General features: G+C 37.7%; 1 protein-coding gene, 1 non-coding gene and 1 pseudogene across 2 annotated transcripts; 2 read left to right on the plus strand and 1 right to left on the minus strand.

Moving 5' to 3' along the window:
- Positions 1-5,689: 5,689 nt before the first annotated feature.
- TRNAR-ACG (transfer RNA arginine (anticodon ACG)) lies at positions 5,690-5,762 on the minus strand. The gene has a single exon. It is a non-coding gene; the product is annotated as a tRNA-Arg (tRNA).
- A 1,803-nt stretch (positions 5,763-7,565) lies between these two features.
- On the plus strand, positions 7,566-8,834 carry LOC141606019 (F-box protein CPR1-like; annotated as a pseudogene).
- Positions 8,835-8,876: 42 nt separating this feature from the next.
- Positions 8,877-15,513, plus strand: LOC141606018 (F-box/kelch-repeat protein At3g23880-like). The gene is made up of 4 exons (XM_074424977.1): positions 8,877-8,965; positions 11,944-13,267; positions 13,311-13,779; positions 13,827-15,513. The coding sequence occupies exon 4, from the start codon at positions 14,099-14,101 to the stop codon at positions 15,371-15,373; it is 1,275 nt and encodes a 424-aa protein (XP_074281078.1). The 5' UTR covers positions 8,877-8,965; positions 11,944-13,267; positions 13,311-13,779; positions 13,827-14,098; the 3' UTR covers positions 15,374-15,513.
- The last annotated feature ends 2,824 nt before the right edge of the window (positions 15,514-18,337 follow it).

Below are 18,337 nucleotides of genomic sequence, written 5' to 3' on the forward strand. Positions count from 1 at the left end.
GTCATAAATGTATTTTTATCGACTATCCATTCGGAAAGAAAGGATGGCATGTCTACGATCTCGATACTGGCTCTTACTTTGAGTCACGAGATGTTGTTTTTCTTGAAAAAGATTTCCCTTTTCAATCCATTAATATTCACGACACGGACTCCACCTTGTTTCACAACCACGACCTTACTCCCATAGATGACCTTTTACTAATCAGTCCATCTACTCAAACCCCGACACCAGGAGCCTCCACAAACGACAACAATATACCATCCTCAACATCTCCCACAGACACCCCCCAACAACCCCACTTCGACACCTACACCCGACCATAATACACCCTCGGACAACCCCACTGATCCATCAAGTACAACCGAACCCACGAACCCATCATATATGTGGCGTGGGCATCGCACGAAGTTTGCCAACTCCCGTCACAAGGATTTTGTTAAAATAGGTCGTCCCTCATCACACTCACTCCACGCATAATCCACATCTTCAGGTACTAAATACCCGATTTCTCATTATGTTAACTATGCTAAGTTTTCCACTAACCACAAACCATTCTTGTCATCCGTGACCAAGGGTTACGAGCCTAGTACTTTTTCCGAAGCTATGCATGTATCGGAATGGCAACAAGCGATGAAACTCGAGATAGAAGCTCTCAAAAAGAACAAAACATGGACGCTCGAACCTCTTCCTCCTAATAAAAAAGCAATGGTTTGAACTAGGTATACAAAATAAAGTACAAAGCGGATGGAACAATAGAATGTTATAAAGCTCGCTTTGTCGTAATAGGTAATAGACAAGTCGAAGGGGTCGATTACAATAAAACTTTTGTCCCAACAGACAAGCTTGTCACGGTCTGTGCGCTCCTCGCCATTGTTGCCGCCAAAAGATGGACTCTCCGTCAAATGGATGTCCACAATGCTTTCCTCCATGGGGATCTTCACGAAGAAGTATACATGAAGCCGCTTTCTGTGTTCTTCACTTCCACTAACGGAAAAGTTTGTCGCTTAAGAAAATCATTATATGGCCTCCGTCAAGCCCCACGGTGTTGGTATGCCAAACTTGCTTCCGCTCTTATTGTTACGGTATTACACAATGCCCATATGATCACTCCCTTTTCTCCATGCTCAACTCCCCTACCGCGGTCCATATCCTTGTCTATGTCGACGACCTTGTTATATGTGAGAATGATACGCCTTAATCGAACAATTCAAATCATACTTAAGTTTCTGTTTTTATATGAAGGAATTGGGGGCTCTCAAATACTTCATCCGACATGAAATCGATCGCAATGAAACCGTAATTTTTGTTTCTCAACGAAAGTATACAATCGACATTTTACTAAATTCGGGTTACTTGGATCAAAACCGACAAATATTCCGATAGGACCTAACCATCAATTGGGTACATCCACGGCACCTACATCCACGACACCTCTTTTGAAAGACTCACAGCCCTATCGGCGGCTTGTGGAGCAACAATATATCTTACAATAACTCGCCCAAAACTTCTTTACTCCGTCCAAATTCTCGCCCAATTCATAAATGCTCCCACTACCGAGCACTGGGATGCTGCGCTAAAAGTTGTTCGATATCTAAAAAAATGCCCTGGCCAAGGTATCTTACTTTGGGCTCATAATGATCTTCAATTACAAGCCTTCTGCGACGCAAATTATGCTGCCTACCCTACCACTAAACGATCCATATTAGTTTATATCGTGTTGTTAGGCTCCTCCACGATCTCATGAAAAAAGAAACAAAATACGGTTTCTCGTTCATCCTTTGAAGCTGAATATCGAGCTATGGCATATACTACATGTGAGCTCAAATGGCTCAAAGGCCTCCTCGTGTCTCTTGGCATCGCTCACAATCGTCCTATTCAACTTAAGTGTGACAACCAATCCGCCTTACATATTGCACGCAATCCTGTATACCACGAACGCAGCAAACAAATCGAAATCGACTGCCATTTTATTCGTGACGAAATACAAAAAGGCACCATCTCCACAAGCTATATCCATATCAAGAAACAACTCGCAGATATCTTTACTAAGGCCCTCGGACATGCTCTATTTGATGAATTACTATCCAAGTTGGGCGTTTCCAACCTCCACGCTCCAACTTGAAGGGAGTATACCAACAAGTTGCCTTGGAGCCGTTGCTAATATCAATCATGGGATCATTGATTGATTATTTTCTTTTGTGAATACTGGTTGTTGCCTTGGAGCCGTTGCTAATATCAATCAGTATTAGCCATGCTACAGTCGTTGCCTTGGAGCTCCATAGCCGTTGCCTTGGAGCCGTTGCTAATATCAATCAAGGGATCATTGATTGATTATTTCCTTTTGTGAATACTGGTTGTTATATTTTTATTCATTCCTTATTTGCAAGATATTCCTTTTGTATAAATAGCATAGTCAAATGATTGTACAAACACAATAATTAATTCAATGATATTGCTAGTGTAGATCTCGTGCAAATACACGGTTTTTTTAGGTTGTAATGTGTAGAGAAATTAACATTTAGTAATTAAATTTTAAATTAAGTGTTATAGTCTACAATTATTATATGTAGTATTAAGAGGTAAAAATTACATTATTTATATTTTCGTGTTGTATTTTCATATGTGTGATGATGGAGAAGATCCTTAAATATAATACTCCTAATTAAGTTACATTTATGATTAAAGTTCAGACATAATATGAGCAAAATATATTAGTTTGACAACATATTTGTAGAATCTAACACACGTAAAATATAAATATTCTACTGAATATACTATCTCTACTACAAAGGCCCAATACTTGTATAGATTAACTAAAGTATTAGGCCCAATTTTTAGGTGAAATGATTTGAGCTGAAAAATCTCAAGTTTCACCTATTCATTTAGTAAATAGGCGATGTCTAACTCTTCCCCATATATAATTTCTAATAGTACGTCCCATGACCTGGTCGTTGATCGACAGTTAAACCGTAACCAGGACCTGATAATAAGTCAAGGCTCCGAGATAGGCTTATCGATTCATGTAATGGCTTAATATGCCTTGCTATTGGTGCGAAAAAGTTATGTTTCTTTAACCCGGCTACTCGAGTATGTCGAGAAGTTATCTGTCCAAAAGCGATTGATCTATTCAATTATCCATTCTTATGGGGGTTCGGATACTCGACAATGAATGACGAGTACAAACTTCTATATGTAGATGTAATAAGAGATGATAATGTACGCAAGGCATATGTTCACACATTGCGGAGTACTAGTATCGATAATGACTTTCATAATTGGAAGGAGTCGAGTTTCAATCTTGGTCCTTATTGTTGGCACTCTCGAACTCTAGGAAACATTATTAATGAAAAGGCGCATTGGATTGTATCAAGGAAACAAACATATGGACGTGCTTTTTGTATTCTTGCTTTCGATTTAACCAATGAAACATTCAATGAGGTATCGCTTCCTCAGGACATTGTAGCGACCGTGCTCATAGATGATAATATATATTGTGACATCTTTATTGGTGGTATAGAGCAAAATTTGAGTGTTTGTTGTCATTTGTCAACACAAAAAGAATATGATATTTATGCGGTAGAGGTATGGATGATGATGAAATATGGGGTTAGTGAATTGTGGAGTAGAATATACAACTTTGATGTCGGTCGAGCACTATTATAGGAGATGATGATGCATGCGTTGTAACTTGTCCATCAGTACGAGAAAAGAAGGGAGATCGTTCTTCCTTCTTTCACGGAGATTTGCTCGTGAAGGATTTGAACGCGAGACAAACACAAAACATTGAAGTGTTCGGTACTAAGAACCCGGTCAAGTCGATTAGAAGGCATGTCGATAGCCTTGTTTCGCCACTTATTGTAGTAGCACAATTGAGTACGGAAATTCATATGTATTGGCCTTAGTATACGAGTGAGTTTTACGGTTGTTCAAGTACTACTTCAGCTTTTACAACACGTAGGTAGATGTATCACATGTAAATGTTCTCACTGAAAAAAGAGGTTTGCTAATTCATAAATGAAAGATTTATACCACCAATTACCCAATTGGTTTTGAGACGGAAACCCTTAAATTTGTGAAGTGGACTCTCTCATTTTCATGGGCATGACTGAGGCCATGTTGTACGAAAGATGCATCGATAATCCAAATTGTGTTAGTTTGTCAACGATTGGATTACTCTCAAAATGATCAATAACCTATAATTAACTTAAGTCGTCGAAAATCTCTCTTGCAACAATTTTCATTATTTTTAATCTATGATAGTGATTGATCATTCGTTCATTCACTCATTACTCCACATAGAACTCGATCCAAGCTTCGTCTCTACCGCCTTAGAGCAAGTACCGATGTTGCTAGTTGCCTAGTTGGCTACTACCTCCTATCAAGTTTCAGGAAGTTCATTTTCCCCCTCTTAGATTACTCGATAAGCGCGTTATTAACCCAAACACTATGCTAGGAGCTACATAATGGAAAGAAAAATGAAAGGGCCCAAAGGAGGCGTTGAAGGTGGATGTATGAGACCATCTACAAGCAGTGGTCACGCTAATTAGGTCGCGACTCGATTTTACTCTTAATTCCACCTTATTAACCTTGAGTCCTTGACCCATTTTCACCCTCCCAAGCAGAAAGTCGCGACCTAGGTCATCAACCCAATCATTATCCACTTTACAATATTTCCAATCATTTTCCACATTCTCTACCCCACTTTTCTCTCTCTTACTTTCACAATTATTTTTCCTAACATTTTATAAATATAGTTATTTTTCTATTATTGTAATTATCTTAATAAAAAAACTACCCCAATATTTTATGACTATATTAATCTTATGGTGTACTTTACGGAAAAAAAAATATTAAATAACGTTATAATTTTGAAAAGTGATTAGACGATTTCATTAACAATTAAAAAAAATTATTGAAAAACATGATTCGACATATAAAATACTGCATACATTTTTTTTAAAAACATTAATTATTACGAAATGATAAAATGCATTAAAAGCAAATTCTAGTTACGAAAGTTTTCCCAAACTTTAGTTACGAAAGTAGAGTAGAGTAGTGTAAAGTAGGTTTTTTTATTGTTTTATAATTGTTCAATCAATAAGAAATTGACACGTAAAAGGTCAATAAGACCATCTCTTTTGACCAACCTTGGTCACAAATTGACCATTTCTTGCTTTTGGTCACAAATTGACCACCTTTGGTCACACATTAACAATGCTAATTATGTGATTAACCGTGACCAAACAAAGTCATGAGTCATGACCAGGAGAGCCGGCCCGCCCTAGCCCGTTATTTTATGCAGCCTGGCCTGAACCGGCCCGGCCCGGCCTTAGCCCGCCGTTAACCACAGGTCGGCCCGGTCCCGAAATTCGGCCGGCCGCCTTGGCCCGCCAATTTAGCAAAAATAGAAAATAAAAAAATAAAATGGTAAGGCCCGCCACCTGCCCGGCCTTAGCCCGCCTCTGTCCTGGCCGGTCAAGCATATCCGGCCGGCCGGCCGGACAAGCCCGTCCCTTCCCCTCGGCTGGCCCGGTTTGACCAGAGAGCCGCCCGCCCTCACAGCACATTGGCCAAGCAAGCCCGGCCGAAGATGACCAGTCTGGTCTAGTCATGACCAAGAATTGACGACTGGCAGGGATGGTTTGATAAAAAGAAAAAGGAAAGACAAAATTCAAAAAATAAAACAAAACGACTCTGCTGGGGATCGAACCCAGAGTCTCTGGTTTCGTAGACCAGCGCCTTATCCATTGGGCCACAGAGTCATTTTTGATAATGACATCTCGTGGAAATTAGTTAACCAGAAAGAGGTAGTACTATTTGAACCTCAAATCTTCATTTGATGAAATATTTATTGTGCTTCTAATTCTAATGTGAGTATAAGACTAATTAAAATAATTTCACTAAATTATTCTAAATTCATACATCAAAAATATATAATATTCCTCACCGAAATATGAGTGGTTGATAAGAAATATGATATTTAAGTAAAATGTAGAGTGGTGTAAGCTTATTCGTTAAAGTTACGGTCGGATCATTTCGACTCACTTAAGGAGCATTAGTCTCACTATAGACGGATATATCCGTCTAAAGTGAAAGGCGGCTCAAATATACTTAAAGTGGTGACATTTTTTGGCACCACCATGTAACTTGTTGTTTGTCTTATGCTTAAAATGAGTGAATATTTCGCCGTCTATAACTATAGACGGATATCTCTAATCTATAATAAGAATTTGTGTTATTTTTGATAGGTCATTTTCCGAGTTGTGATTACTTTAAATAAGGGTTTTACAATTTATTATTTATTTTAACGGCGATAATAAATTAGTTATTTTAAGTGATGACTAAATTCAAGAATATCATAGTATCATTTTAAGGCTCGATGTTTTAGAATCGAGTCGGTTACTGATTGGCAAAACTTAGGTGGAGTTGAGCCCGGGCAATTCTAGTTCCACCCTAGTTCTAGGTAGACCTGACAAAATTTACTTTACCCGAAAAGGCTAGCCTAAGACTCGAACTACAATACCCTGATGTGACTCAAAACCCGAATTGACCCGATCCGACCAAAATATGATTCGAGCTTTGTTGACTCGTAACTGACCCGACTCAAAATGACCCCATTCGAAACCGCCCAACCCAAAAATAACCCTACAAAACATAACTTGTTTTTTCCTAAGTTGAGACAAAACATGGCTCTAATTCACCCAAAAGACTTAAAATGCCTTATTTAATCACACTCAATATTATTTTCGCTAAAATAAAGAATCGTTAACTAAAAAATGACTGAGCCGAAATAACTCAACCCATTTAACCCGACGAATAGTCCAACATACCCAAAAACACTTGAAATCAGACATAACCGGATCTATTAACCAGTTTGGGAGGTCTAGTTTTACGTTCTACTTAGTACTTAGGCCCTGTTCTTTTGGACTTAAAGTCACTTAATATAAGTTCACTTCAGATCCTATAAGTTGATTCGATTCGAATCATTTAAGTTCGATTCGATTCTATAAGTTGATTCGATTCGAATCCTATAAGTTGATTCGATTCGATTCGAGATCTTATAAGTTCGATTCGAATCCTATAAGTTCGATTCGATTCGATTCGAGATCCTATACCTCACTTAATTTAAGTTCGATTCGAATCCTATAAGTTGATTCGATTCGATTCGATCCTATAAGTTCGATTCGAATCCTATAAGTTCGATTCGATTCGAGATCCAATAAGTTCAGTTCAGATTCTATAAGTTCAGTTCAGATCCTATAAATTCAGTTCAATTCAGATCAGATAAGTTTCAATCCAAAAGAACATGATCTTACTATCCAGGTTAACTTCGCACTCATAATCTTCTCTTGAGTCCAGTCAATTAGATCGGGATTTTACCGGTTAACCATAAACTACCATCTCCCTCATCTTCGGCCGAAGATTACTCCGGCTGTCCGTCCTCCTCCAACACCCAACACTTCAAAGTTCAAATGATGAGAACAACCGATAAATTCCGAAAAAAGAAAGAGAAAAAGACTATAAACTATCATCATACCTCAAAACGACATCGTTTCAACCCCATTTTCTGAGGTAGTTCTTGTTAATAATGCTGATATTGTTATTGAACTCCCTAAAGAAGTAATCTTTTCTGAAATTCTCGCGATATTACCAATACCATCTTTAATCAGATTCAAATTAGTTTCAAAAAATTGGAATTTTGTAATTTCAATCCAAAAGTTCAAACCCTAATGTACCCTTTAATTGTGTGCTTATAAGATCACCTTATTACTTTTATATCCTTAATTTTGGTGCATATGATAGATACCCAGATGATCATATAAGTGAAAAAGGATTAATTCATGTTAAAAATCTTATCTTTTATGATAATGTTGTTAATACTTTCTTAATTGGTTCATGTAATGGTTTGCCACAAATTCTTGTTTAGACGGATTACGGGTCAAATAGGATGGATGGGACAAAAGCAAAATATCTAAATATTTGTCCCATCTATACAAGTGGGTGCAATTTGACCGTTTTAATCTTAAGATGGATATACCCGAGACACCAACAGATGGTCTGGTTTGGTTTGGTTTGTTTTGGTAAAGGTAGTGCAAGTATTGGGTATAATAACTGTTTTCATGTTTATAATCCTGTGGAGGGTCAATTTTGTGATGGTGTAGATCCTTTGGCTAATTTTCAATGGATGTTGATTAGTGGATTTGGTTATGTTCTTCAAAAGATGATTACGTTTTGTTTGTTGGCGGGCTTCAAAAGAGGAGGCTAATACTTTTCTGTATGTTTATTCGGCGAATATTTGGAGGAGAATTGGGGTGTTTGGTGAAGGTGAATTGTCTATTTTCTCTGGTGGTAGAGGGGTTTTGGTTAATGAGGTGTTGCATTGGGATATACCCAAGTTTGGACTCCTAATGTGAAGTGTATATGTGGTTTTGATTTGGTTGATGAGGGTTTCAAGGACGTCGAAATGCCGCGAATGTTATTGGGTAATGTTGGTAATTTGGGTATTAAATTATGTGCGACTAGTGGCTGTTTAGGTGCTTGGAATGTGGATGTGAATGGAGTTGTGGAATGGGGGTGTTGAAAGAGTATGGAGTATGGGACTATTGGGTGAAGATGTTCAAGTTTGATATGGTTCCGGGTTTGCGTAGTTTTTGTGGATGAACTGAGTGGGAAGGTTTTATTACAGACATGTGATGGAAGGTTGGAAGTCCTTTCTAGCTGACCCGAATCAAAGCGCGATGAAATATAAGTTGGTAAATTTGGGTGATATTGAGACAGAGGGTTTCGTTCGGAGTTCTGTTTCTTCCTTTGAATGTTCTAGAGGAACAGATTGATTACAATGAAATGGTAAAGCAGAAGTTACAGCCATGATATCAGTTTAATCGTCAAGGTGCTGTGGATTTCTATTTGTACAGATGATATGGGATAGATGCATCAATCATTTCCTAGAGCATGCTCTAAACCTGTAAGCATTTGTATACTCTACTCAGTTTCAATTATCCTATCCCCTCCCCTGTAGCAAGCGAAAAAACGCATAGCAGAAAACAATAAGTCTAGTATGAGATGGTCTCACACATCACAATGACCCAAATCCTTGTGTATTTTCCTTAAATTATAAGGTTAATGAGTTGGTCTCACTTGTAAACCGTCTCATGTAAGTTTTTGTGAATAAAAAATGTGAAATGAAAATCTTGTTATTGCTGTATGGAATCTTTGAGCAAGGATTTTCGGATATGCTCTTAAAGTACTCAAGTTTCTAGATTTGATTAGTTTATGCAACAACTAGTTCATATTTGTATGTCCTGCAGTGCGATTATAGCTCAGTCTTTGTCCGTCAACATATTGTATGTTAGCATTTAGCAGCATGAGTTTCATATGAAGCATTTGTTTTTCTTTATATTGATCTGCTGATCTCATGTGATCTGCTTGACAATGTATTTTTGCTTAAACTGTGAAGTGTTTCTGGCATGTTTGTTACTTTTATCAGTTATGTTTTTCATGTCATTTTCCGTTAGGTGGTTGTTACGTTATTGTATACGGATAGAAATCATGATTAAAAATTAAAATGGATCAATACTAGTATGTGATAATATATTGAAATGATTTGGTTTAAACTATGCCTTTTCTAATGAAATATTTTTAGATTTTATGGTTTCTTATTAGTCCGCATGTAAGTCGTGCATTATTATAATTGTGGGTAGCTAGACTTGCTATTGGTATCCTTGCTTGTTAATTTGTTACCTGATTTGTTATTCTGCTACCTAATCTTGGTATTTCTTAACTCTGGATCATAATTTCTTTGTTACTATGGATAGTGGAAAGATATGGACGACAAGGTTCTGGTTCAGGATAACGAGATAAAGGCTAGATGGAGTTCTTACTTTGATACTTTATTCAATGGACATCAGGAACAAGGTTTTCGGGATGTAGAGGTAACACCAAGCATGGTTAATCGGGAATTTGTGCGTAGAATACAAAAGAGTGAAGTTAGAAAGGCGTTAAGGAAGATGGGGTCAAAGAAAGCAGAGAGACCGGATGGTATACCCATAGAAGTTTGGAGGTGCTTCGGGGAGAAAGGGATTGAATGGGTAACTATGCTCTTCAACAAGATTTGGAGGAGCAACAAGATGCCATCGGCTTGGAGGAGAAGCACTCTTGTCCCTTTGTACAAGAACAAAGGTGATGTTCAAGAGTGTTCCAATTATCGGGGAATTAAACTTATGAGTCATACGATGAAGTTATGGGAGCGGGTAATCGAGCAAAGGCTTAGGAGATGTGTAGACATCTCAGATAACCAATTTGGATTTATGCCCGGGAGATCGACTATGGATGCGATTTTTATCATGAGACAGTTGATGGAATACCATCGGGACAAGAAGAAGGACTTACATATGGTTTTTATTGACTTGAAAAAGGCATATGATAGGGTACCAAGAGAAGTACTTTGGTGGGCTTTGGCGAGAAAGGGTGTGTCGCGATAATATATTGACCTCATAAAGAACATGTATGAGGGGGCTAGTGCAAGTGTTCGCACTAATGTTGGGAGAACGGAAGAATTTCCTATTACCATCGGGGTGCATCAAGGTTCCGCACTTAGTCCTTTTCTCTTTGCTATAGTTATGGATGAGTTGACAAGGGATATTCAGGACGACATCCCTTGGTGTATGATGTTTGCTGATGATATTGTGTTGATTGATGAGACAAAAGAGGGGGTGGAGAGAAAGTTGGAATTGTGGAGACAGACTTTAGAGACTCGTGAGTTTAGGCTGAGCAGGAGTAAGACAGAGTATATGAGGTGTCAGTTCACTAAGGTGGCGGGGTTAAGATCGACAGAGGCGGGGAGTATTATTTTCGATGGGAATATTGTTGAGGGTTCGGATTTCTTCAGATATCTAGGATCTATTATTCAAAAAGATGGGGAGTTAGACGGAGATGTGGCTCACAGAATTAAAGCGGGATGGTTGAAATGGAAGAGTGTTTCAGGGTTTCTATGCGATAAAGATATGCCCCAAAGATTAAAGGGAAAATTTTATCGCACGACAATTAGGCCTGCCTTACTTTACGGTTCCGAGTGTTGGGCCGTGAAACATTGTCACATTTAAAAGATGAGTGTGGCGGAGATGTGCATGTTGAGGTGAATGTGCGGACATACAAGGAAAGATCGGTTAAGGAATAAGGTGATTAGGGAAAAGGTAAAAGTGGCGCCAATAGAGGACAAGATGATGGAAAACCGACTAAGATGGTTTGGCCATGTGAGAAGGAGACCTATGGACGCACCAGTTAGGAGGCTGGAGACTTAGAGAATAGAAAAGGTCCCTAGAGGTAGAGGAAGACCGAGACAGACATGGTTGAGAGTGATAGAGCACGATATGAGAGTTCTGGGGCTTGAGAAGAGTATGGTGACGGAGAGGGCACAATGGAGGGAAATGATACATGTGGATTTTTAGTATTTGATGTTTTTTTGACATATTTATGTGTTTTTTTATTTAATTTAAAGAAATTAAATTATTTATTCTTCTCTCATTTATTACACTTTTTTACCAACCACTTTCTTACAGATTTTACTTGGTTCATTCCGGATCCTTAATTCTATTTCGGTTTTTAAAAATCGTTTTAATCTTTTCTCTCGATTTAAATTTTAAGTTTTTATAAAAGAAAGACGGAATTCGATTTTAAAACCCCTAAGTTTACCTTGACTTTCCATTACATTTTCGTTCTTCCTTTTTGTTTTTCATTTTCCCTTTTTTATTCGCATTTTGAGGCATGCGTTCACCCATGGACGGTTCGAAAGGATGATTCATGTCAGCCGACCCCAAATCATTTTGGGATTAAGGCTCTGATGTTGTTGTTGTATGGATAGTGGAAAAGTTACGTATATCCGACTATAATTTTAAAATATCTGTTACGAGACCAAAAGATGACCATGTTAGTAATGTTTTGAAGGTTATCATGAGTTCATGATCGCATTTGGAGGGGGTATAAGACCACTTTATAGCTAAATGATTGAGACGAGGCTGCAACTGCCGATTTTGAGAGTCTGTATGACACAATTCTAATGCTGCAGCAACTGCTTTATAGTTTGAGGTTCGTTTTCTCATTGTTCTTGTATAAATTATGGTTGCATAGTGTTCTTTGTACAATTATTGCTCTCGGACGTCTGTACCTATGATGAAATGAAAACCAACCAATCTGAATAACTACCCAACAACCCGAGTTAGAACAAAAATATAAACGGATTCAATTTGAGCTGTAAGTGCCTTAAACTTTTTTGGACCCTATACTGACCGATTTGAAACCACCCATCTAAGAACATAACCGAATCTGAATCTTCCAGAAGTGAATACTACTTACATTCTGAGTCGAGGTGACTCTAGACTCCCTAAAACAGGTCAATTAGTATCCCATTTAGATAGATGGGACATGTTTTTTTGCCATTGTCTAGGCAATCGACTTTTTGTCATGTTTCATGTTCAAGACGAATGTGACCGTCTTATAGAAGAATGTGTGTACCTTACCTCCCCTGCATTCATCCAAAAGATTAATTTCAAAAGATGTCTGTTTTTGCTGTTCACTGTTTCTATGGAGTATTTGTCTTCTGATTTTGTCAAAAGCCAATTAACAAAGCTCTAAGCCATGATAAATGAACCTATTTAAGAGAATAACAATTGAATTTTTGTTCTAACTGTACTTAATCTTAGAGCCAAATGATCCCAGATGCCCAAAATCCAGAAGTTGTTGAATTGATGTGACCTTTGGGACTACATATTGGATGAATTGAGAAGGAAGTTAATAGAATTCTGATTTGGGCATTTGGCATATTATAATTAAAAGGGTATTGATAACATCACCCGTAAAATGCTTGTGCCACTTTATTCCTTCAAATTAAGACGAACTTTATCCCTAAGCTCAAGTTAATCAACCCGAGTATGAGACTAATATGAGTATGAGTATCACACTCTGGACAAAGTAGAAAAGTTTTTGTTGGGACTTAAATTTGGTTTCGGAAATCCAAGATTCAAATTAAGACTCGTAAATAGTAAAATGTGGGTGGTCGGTCCTAAACTCCTAATGTGAGTCGGAGCATTAGACTATGGATAACGTGAAAACAAATAGAAGAGTCTGAACTGAGTCCAGAGTTATTTTAATTCTACACTCGCATATATTGAGTGATGAAGTAGTTTTTCGAGTGACGTCATTGGTCCTGTACCTGTATTATAATGGTCTAATAAGCATCATGGGGCTGCTATATTAGTGACTAGACAAGATAGTTAATTATGCGTTAAATGGAAAAGATAGTCACTGTTAAATAGTTAATTATGCGTTAAATGGAAAAGATAATCACTATTAAATTAGTATAGTCTTTAATATAATTGTTCCGTCACTTTTCCGTTGGCATGACTTATCAACATGGTGACATCTTTTTGAGTCATTGCTTTCTGGTGATATGGATTTACGTGGAGAATTGAGCGTGTATTATGCTTTCATTTCTTTTTGTTTACATTTGCATGACTACTACAGTCCCTACTTCCTGTCTCTGTCCATTTTTACGTAGTCTTGGATAAGTCCGATTTTTGTTTTCCGTCCTCCTTTAATTTTGATGGTTAAACCGTGCTAACGGTTAAGTTTGACTGATATGTTTTCACAATATACGGAGTGTTTAGTGGTCAACATTTAACATCGGCTGACGAGTAAAGTTAAGTGAGAACAATATAAATAAGATAAAGAGAATAACATCCTCAAATAAAATATTTAACGCCGATCTTGTTTTAATTTATTTAAGTGACGGATACTTATCCTGGTTTATTTTTAATGATGATCCACTTGAGAGACCTACATGTCATGTGTGAAGTGTGTGTATTATTGTTTATCCAACCACCTTACCGTGATTAGAGTGAGAGTAATGTTAATGCAATACTATAGTTCCTATTGTTTGTGGTTTCTATATTTTTTTATGTAAGTATTCAGAAACGTGGGGTATAACATAAGAGCTGTCAACAAGTCATCCATTCTTCTATATAAACCCTGAACCATATTAACACTTCCTCAGTCATCACCTCACCCATAACTAGTTCACAGTGAAGGTAAAAAAAAAGTAAGAATGGAGCAAGTTAGTAGGAAATTAATCAACTTCGATGTGTATCGAGTTGAAGACTATAGCTATCCAACGACGATTCCTAAACGAAAACCTCATCGTACCATCGTGAAGGGTCTCAAATTACTTAACCAAATCGTCAAAGCTGTTGCACCAAAAACCAGTTTCACAAATTTCTCAATTCTTACCCAAGAAAACAATCTCCCTCTTGATTTGTTTACCTATGAGATACTTGCTAGGCTTCCTATCAAATGCTTGCTTCGGCTTAAGTCTGTTTCGAAAGAGTGGTGCTCCACTGTCTCTTCTTATGAATTTGCCAATATTCATTTTAAAACCCGTCTTTCAGGTCACCTTCCGTCTTCTCCGGTAGACTACCTATTCATTCAGGTAGCTACTAAGTTCTATCTTCTCTCAGTCCAAGATGATAATGTAGTTCTTGATTATTGTTTGGTTAAATTAGAGCCAAATTTCGATAACCGTGGTGAAAATGAAAATGAGAATGAGGTTCAATTGATAGGTTCATGTAATGGGTTAGTTTGTTTGGCAAATTCCTCTTTTTCTGCTGATTATTTTTATATATGGAACCCTGTAAGTTACGATTGGCGCAAATTTTCCGACCCCTGTTTTACTTCCTGTAATTGTATCGTGTCTTGGGGATTTGTCCATGTCTCCAGTATTGATGACTATAAGGTTGTCAAAATAGTTCAAGACCGTGACCTACTAGAAACCACTGTCCATGTTTTTTCCTTGCATTCACGGGAATGGAGACGGGTTCATGATCATGGGCTTGACCCGAGTCTCTCTTTTAGCAAAACCAACCCAGGTGTGTTGGTTGACGACTCACTTTATTGGATCATGGTATCGAGAGATCCACTGGAGAAAAAGGTGGTTATTCGTTTTAATCTAACTCTTGAAAAGTTTGAAGAAGTTCCCGGTTTAGTAGTCCCAAGTGGTAGGGATCAGTTCTTGTGTGTTATAGGAGGGTGTTTGTCGACGTACAACTTGAATATCCGCCACGAGGCAGATCTCTCCATTTTAAAGCAACCCGGAGAGGTAAAACCCGTAACCATATCCTCTATGTCTGATAAATGGGTTTGTTCCGGGTTGGTGGGACCCACCAAAACCGGCAAGTTTTTCGTCATCTCAAAGGGTTCAGAGCTAGCACTGATGGATGAGGGTTTCTCGGCTAAAGACCGGGCCCCTCTTGTGACATTGGAACAAGCTGACAGACTTTCTATAGTGAGTTATGTTCCAAGTTTGATTTCACCATTTTCTATCTGAGATTTACAGCATTTACAAGAAGGATTTCGTAATGCTCTGTTTTGTATTCTCCCTTTCATTTAACAAGTGTTGATGCGTAGTGAATTAGTGATTTATGTAATGCTCATTTTATCTAATCATGTTCAGGATTCATATCATCATGTGCATAGTTTTTTCATACGTTATATCTGATATTCGACAGGTCAGCATGCCGAGACAGTATGACACTCCAAAAAAAACATGCACTTCATTGTGGTACAAACATGGTATTGTATATCGATTTCACAGTTCACATCGTAAATAATTTACAGATGCAAATTCACATTTTTTACACACGGCCAACATATTGCGTAAGACTAGAGGTGATCATGGGCCGGGCCCAAGCTTTAAATTAAGAGCAAGTGTGCGGGCCAGGCCGGGTCGGGCTACAAGTGCGGGCCTATTTTATCGGCCCAAACCCGGCCCATGCGGGCTTAAAGCGGGCTTCGGGCCAATTCGGGCTAAATATTTTTCCTCTTGAAATAAGTTTAGAATACTTTGTGTATTTGTTATCAAAATTTTCGTTTAGAATTATGTGATTTTTTCGAGTATTGTTAATTAAGAAGTAGTAACTTAATGTAAACTTTTATGAACCTACTGCTTGAGGTGACTCATACAAGCTAAATGCATAATTTTTAGTAGTGTAATAATATATTTTAGTGTGGTGCTCGTTGTATGTTGTTGTAGTATTGTAATTGATTTGATATTTGTTGTTCTTTAGTCTCAAAAACATTGACTTAGCACGCCGATAATGGTAAACAATTTATCGGCACTAGTGTGATACAAAATCATTAGCTCATTTTTTAGAATATAAATACTGGTAAATGAAAATACTAAGCCTTATGAAATTAATACATGTAAACAAGTGACTACGGCTTATTTACAATACAATAATTGATTGGTTAATTATTTATTTATTTCACTAACTGCTTATTAACATTCTTAAATTGTACATATTCGTAAATTTTGCATACGTTCGGGCCGGGCCGGGCCGTAAAGGCGGCCCAAACCCGGCCCTATTTTATTGAATCGGGCCATGGGCTTTTCGGGCCTAAAATCGAGGCCCAAGCCCGGGAAAAAATCTGGCTGGGCCGGGTCGGGCTAGCGGGCCTGGGCCATATGATCAACTCTACGTAAGACACGTGACCTTCAGTCGCTGTGAATGGAGTTGTGGAAATTTGTACTCCCTCCTATTCTAAATAACTGCCCCATTTGCCATTTCCGTCTATTCACATAACTGTCCCATTTGCCATATTTGGACATGGTTTTTTTACTTTCCTAACCTTAGCTCTTTTCTTTATTTACCACCCCAACCACCCATAACCCATCATATTTAATACTTTTCATTAATTAACTCATATATTCTTACCCCTATACAATAATTTTAATTATTTTAACTATATTCCTTAATTTTCGTGCCATTGTCCAAATGAGACACTTATTCGGAATAGGAGGGAGTATGTTTTTAGAGTATGGAAGGACTGAGGGTAAGAAGGTTCTAGTGCAGACTAACAATGGAAGGCTCTTGCTAGCTGACCCGAATCAAAGCATGCTGAAATATAAGTCGTCGGTGAAAGATTTGGGTGATATTGAGACAGTGGGCTTCATTCAGAGTGCTGTTTCTCCCTTTCCTTGAAATGTGCTTAAGGAACAGAATGACTACAATGGAATGGTGAAACTGAAGTTACAGCTATGATATCAGTAAATTCGTCATGGTTGTGCGGATTTTTATTTCTACAGATGATATGGGATTAGATGCATCAATCACTTTACCTGTAAGCATTTGTATACTCTACTTAGTTTCAATTATCCTATATTCCTATCCCCTCCCTTGTAAGTTTTGTATGAGACGGTCTCATGTGACAACCCTCCAAATGTTTATGTATTTTCCTTGAATTATAAGGTTAATGAGTTGGTCTCACACGTAACGTAAGACCGTCTCATTTAAGTTTTTGTGAATAGAAAATCTGAATTGAAAATAATGTTGTTGTTGTATGGAATCTTTGAGCAAGGATTTTCGGATATGCTCTTCAAGTACTCATGTTTCTACATTTGTATGTCCTGCAGTGCGATTATAGCAGCATGAGTTTCATATGAAATATTTGTTTTTCTTTATATTGAAATAGTTTCGTGAAACTGTCTTTTTCGGATGAAATAATTTTAGATTGACTCTTGAGTATTAAACCATGATTTAATACTATGTTGGGGCTCATACTACCTCCAAATGCTTATGTATTTTCCTTGAATTATCTAGTTTTTTTTTTTTTTGGCTGGTTAAAACAAGTCAATGACACAATTCTAATGTTGCAGAGCAATCTGTATGACACCGTTCGGTCGGATCTTCTGAGTGTCCGAGGTTCGTTTTCTCATTGTTCTTTAGTAAATTATGGTTGCTCAGTGTTCTTTGTACAATTATCGCTCACGGACGTCTGTATAGTCGTATAGATGATGAAATAAAAACCAACCCAACCTGAATAAACACCCAACAACCTGAGTGAGAACCAAAATATGAAAAGACACGATCTGACCCGCAACTGCTACCAACTTTGTTGGACCTTATATTAACTGATTTGAAACCACTCAACTAAAATATAACCTTGACAGAGATTGGGTACCTAATTTCAAAAATTCACCATTATATTGATAGTCAAGTAGACTCGACTCACTCGAGCCTTACCTTACCCGGTTACCCCCTCTGCTTTTTATTGTTCAGTAATAGAGTGTTTGTCTTCTGATTTTGTCAAAAGCCAATTAACAAAGGTTTAACCCATGATAAACGAACCTATTTAAGCAAATAACAATGGGATTTTTTTTATTTCAAATGTACTTAAATCTTAGAGCCAAATTATCCCAGATGCCCAAAATCCAAAAGTTGTTGAATTGATGTGACCTTTGAGACTACATAATGGATGAATTGAGAAGGAAGCTAGTGGAATTCTGATTTGA

Source organism: Silene latifolia, chromosome 10 (genome assembly GCF_048544455.1).
Source record: "Silene latifolia isolate original U9 population chromosome 10, ASM4854445v1, whole genome shotgun sequence".
NCBI lineage: Eukaryota > Viridiplantae > Streptophyta > Magnoliopsida > Caryophyllales > Caryophyllaceae > Silene > Silene latifolia.

Excerpts from the sequence above, each read along its gene's own strand:
- LOC141606018 (XM_074424977.1), top strand. The coding sequence starts at position 14,099 with ATGGAGCAAGTTAGTAGGAAATTAATCAACTTCGATGTGTATCGAGTT.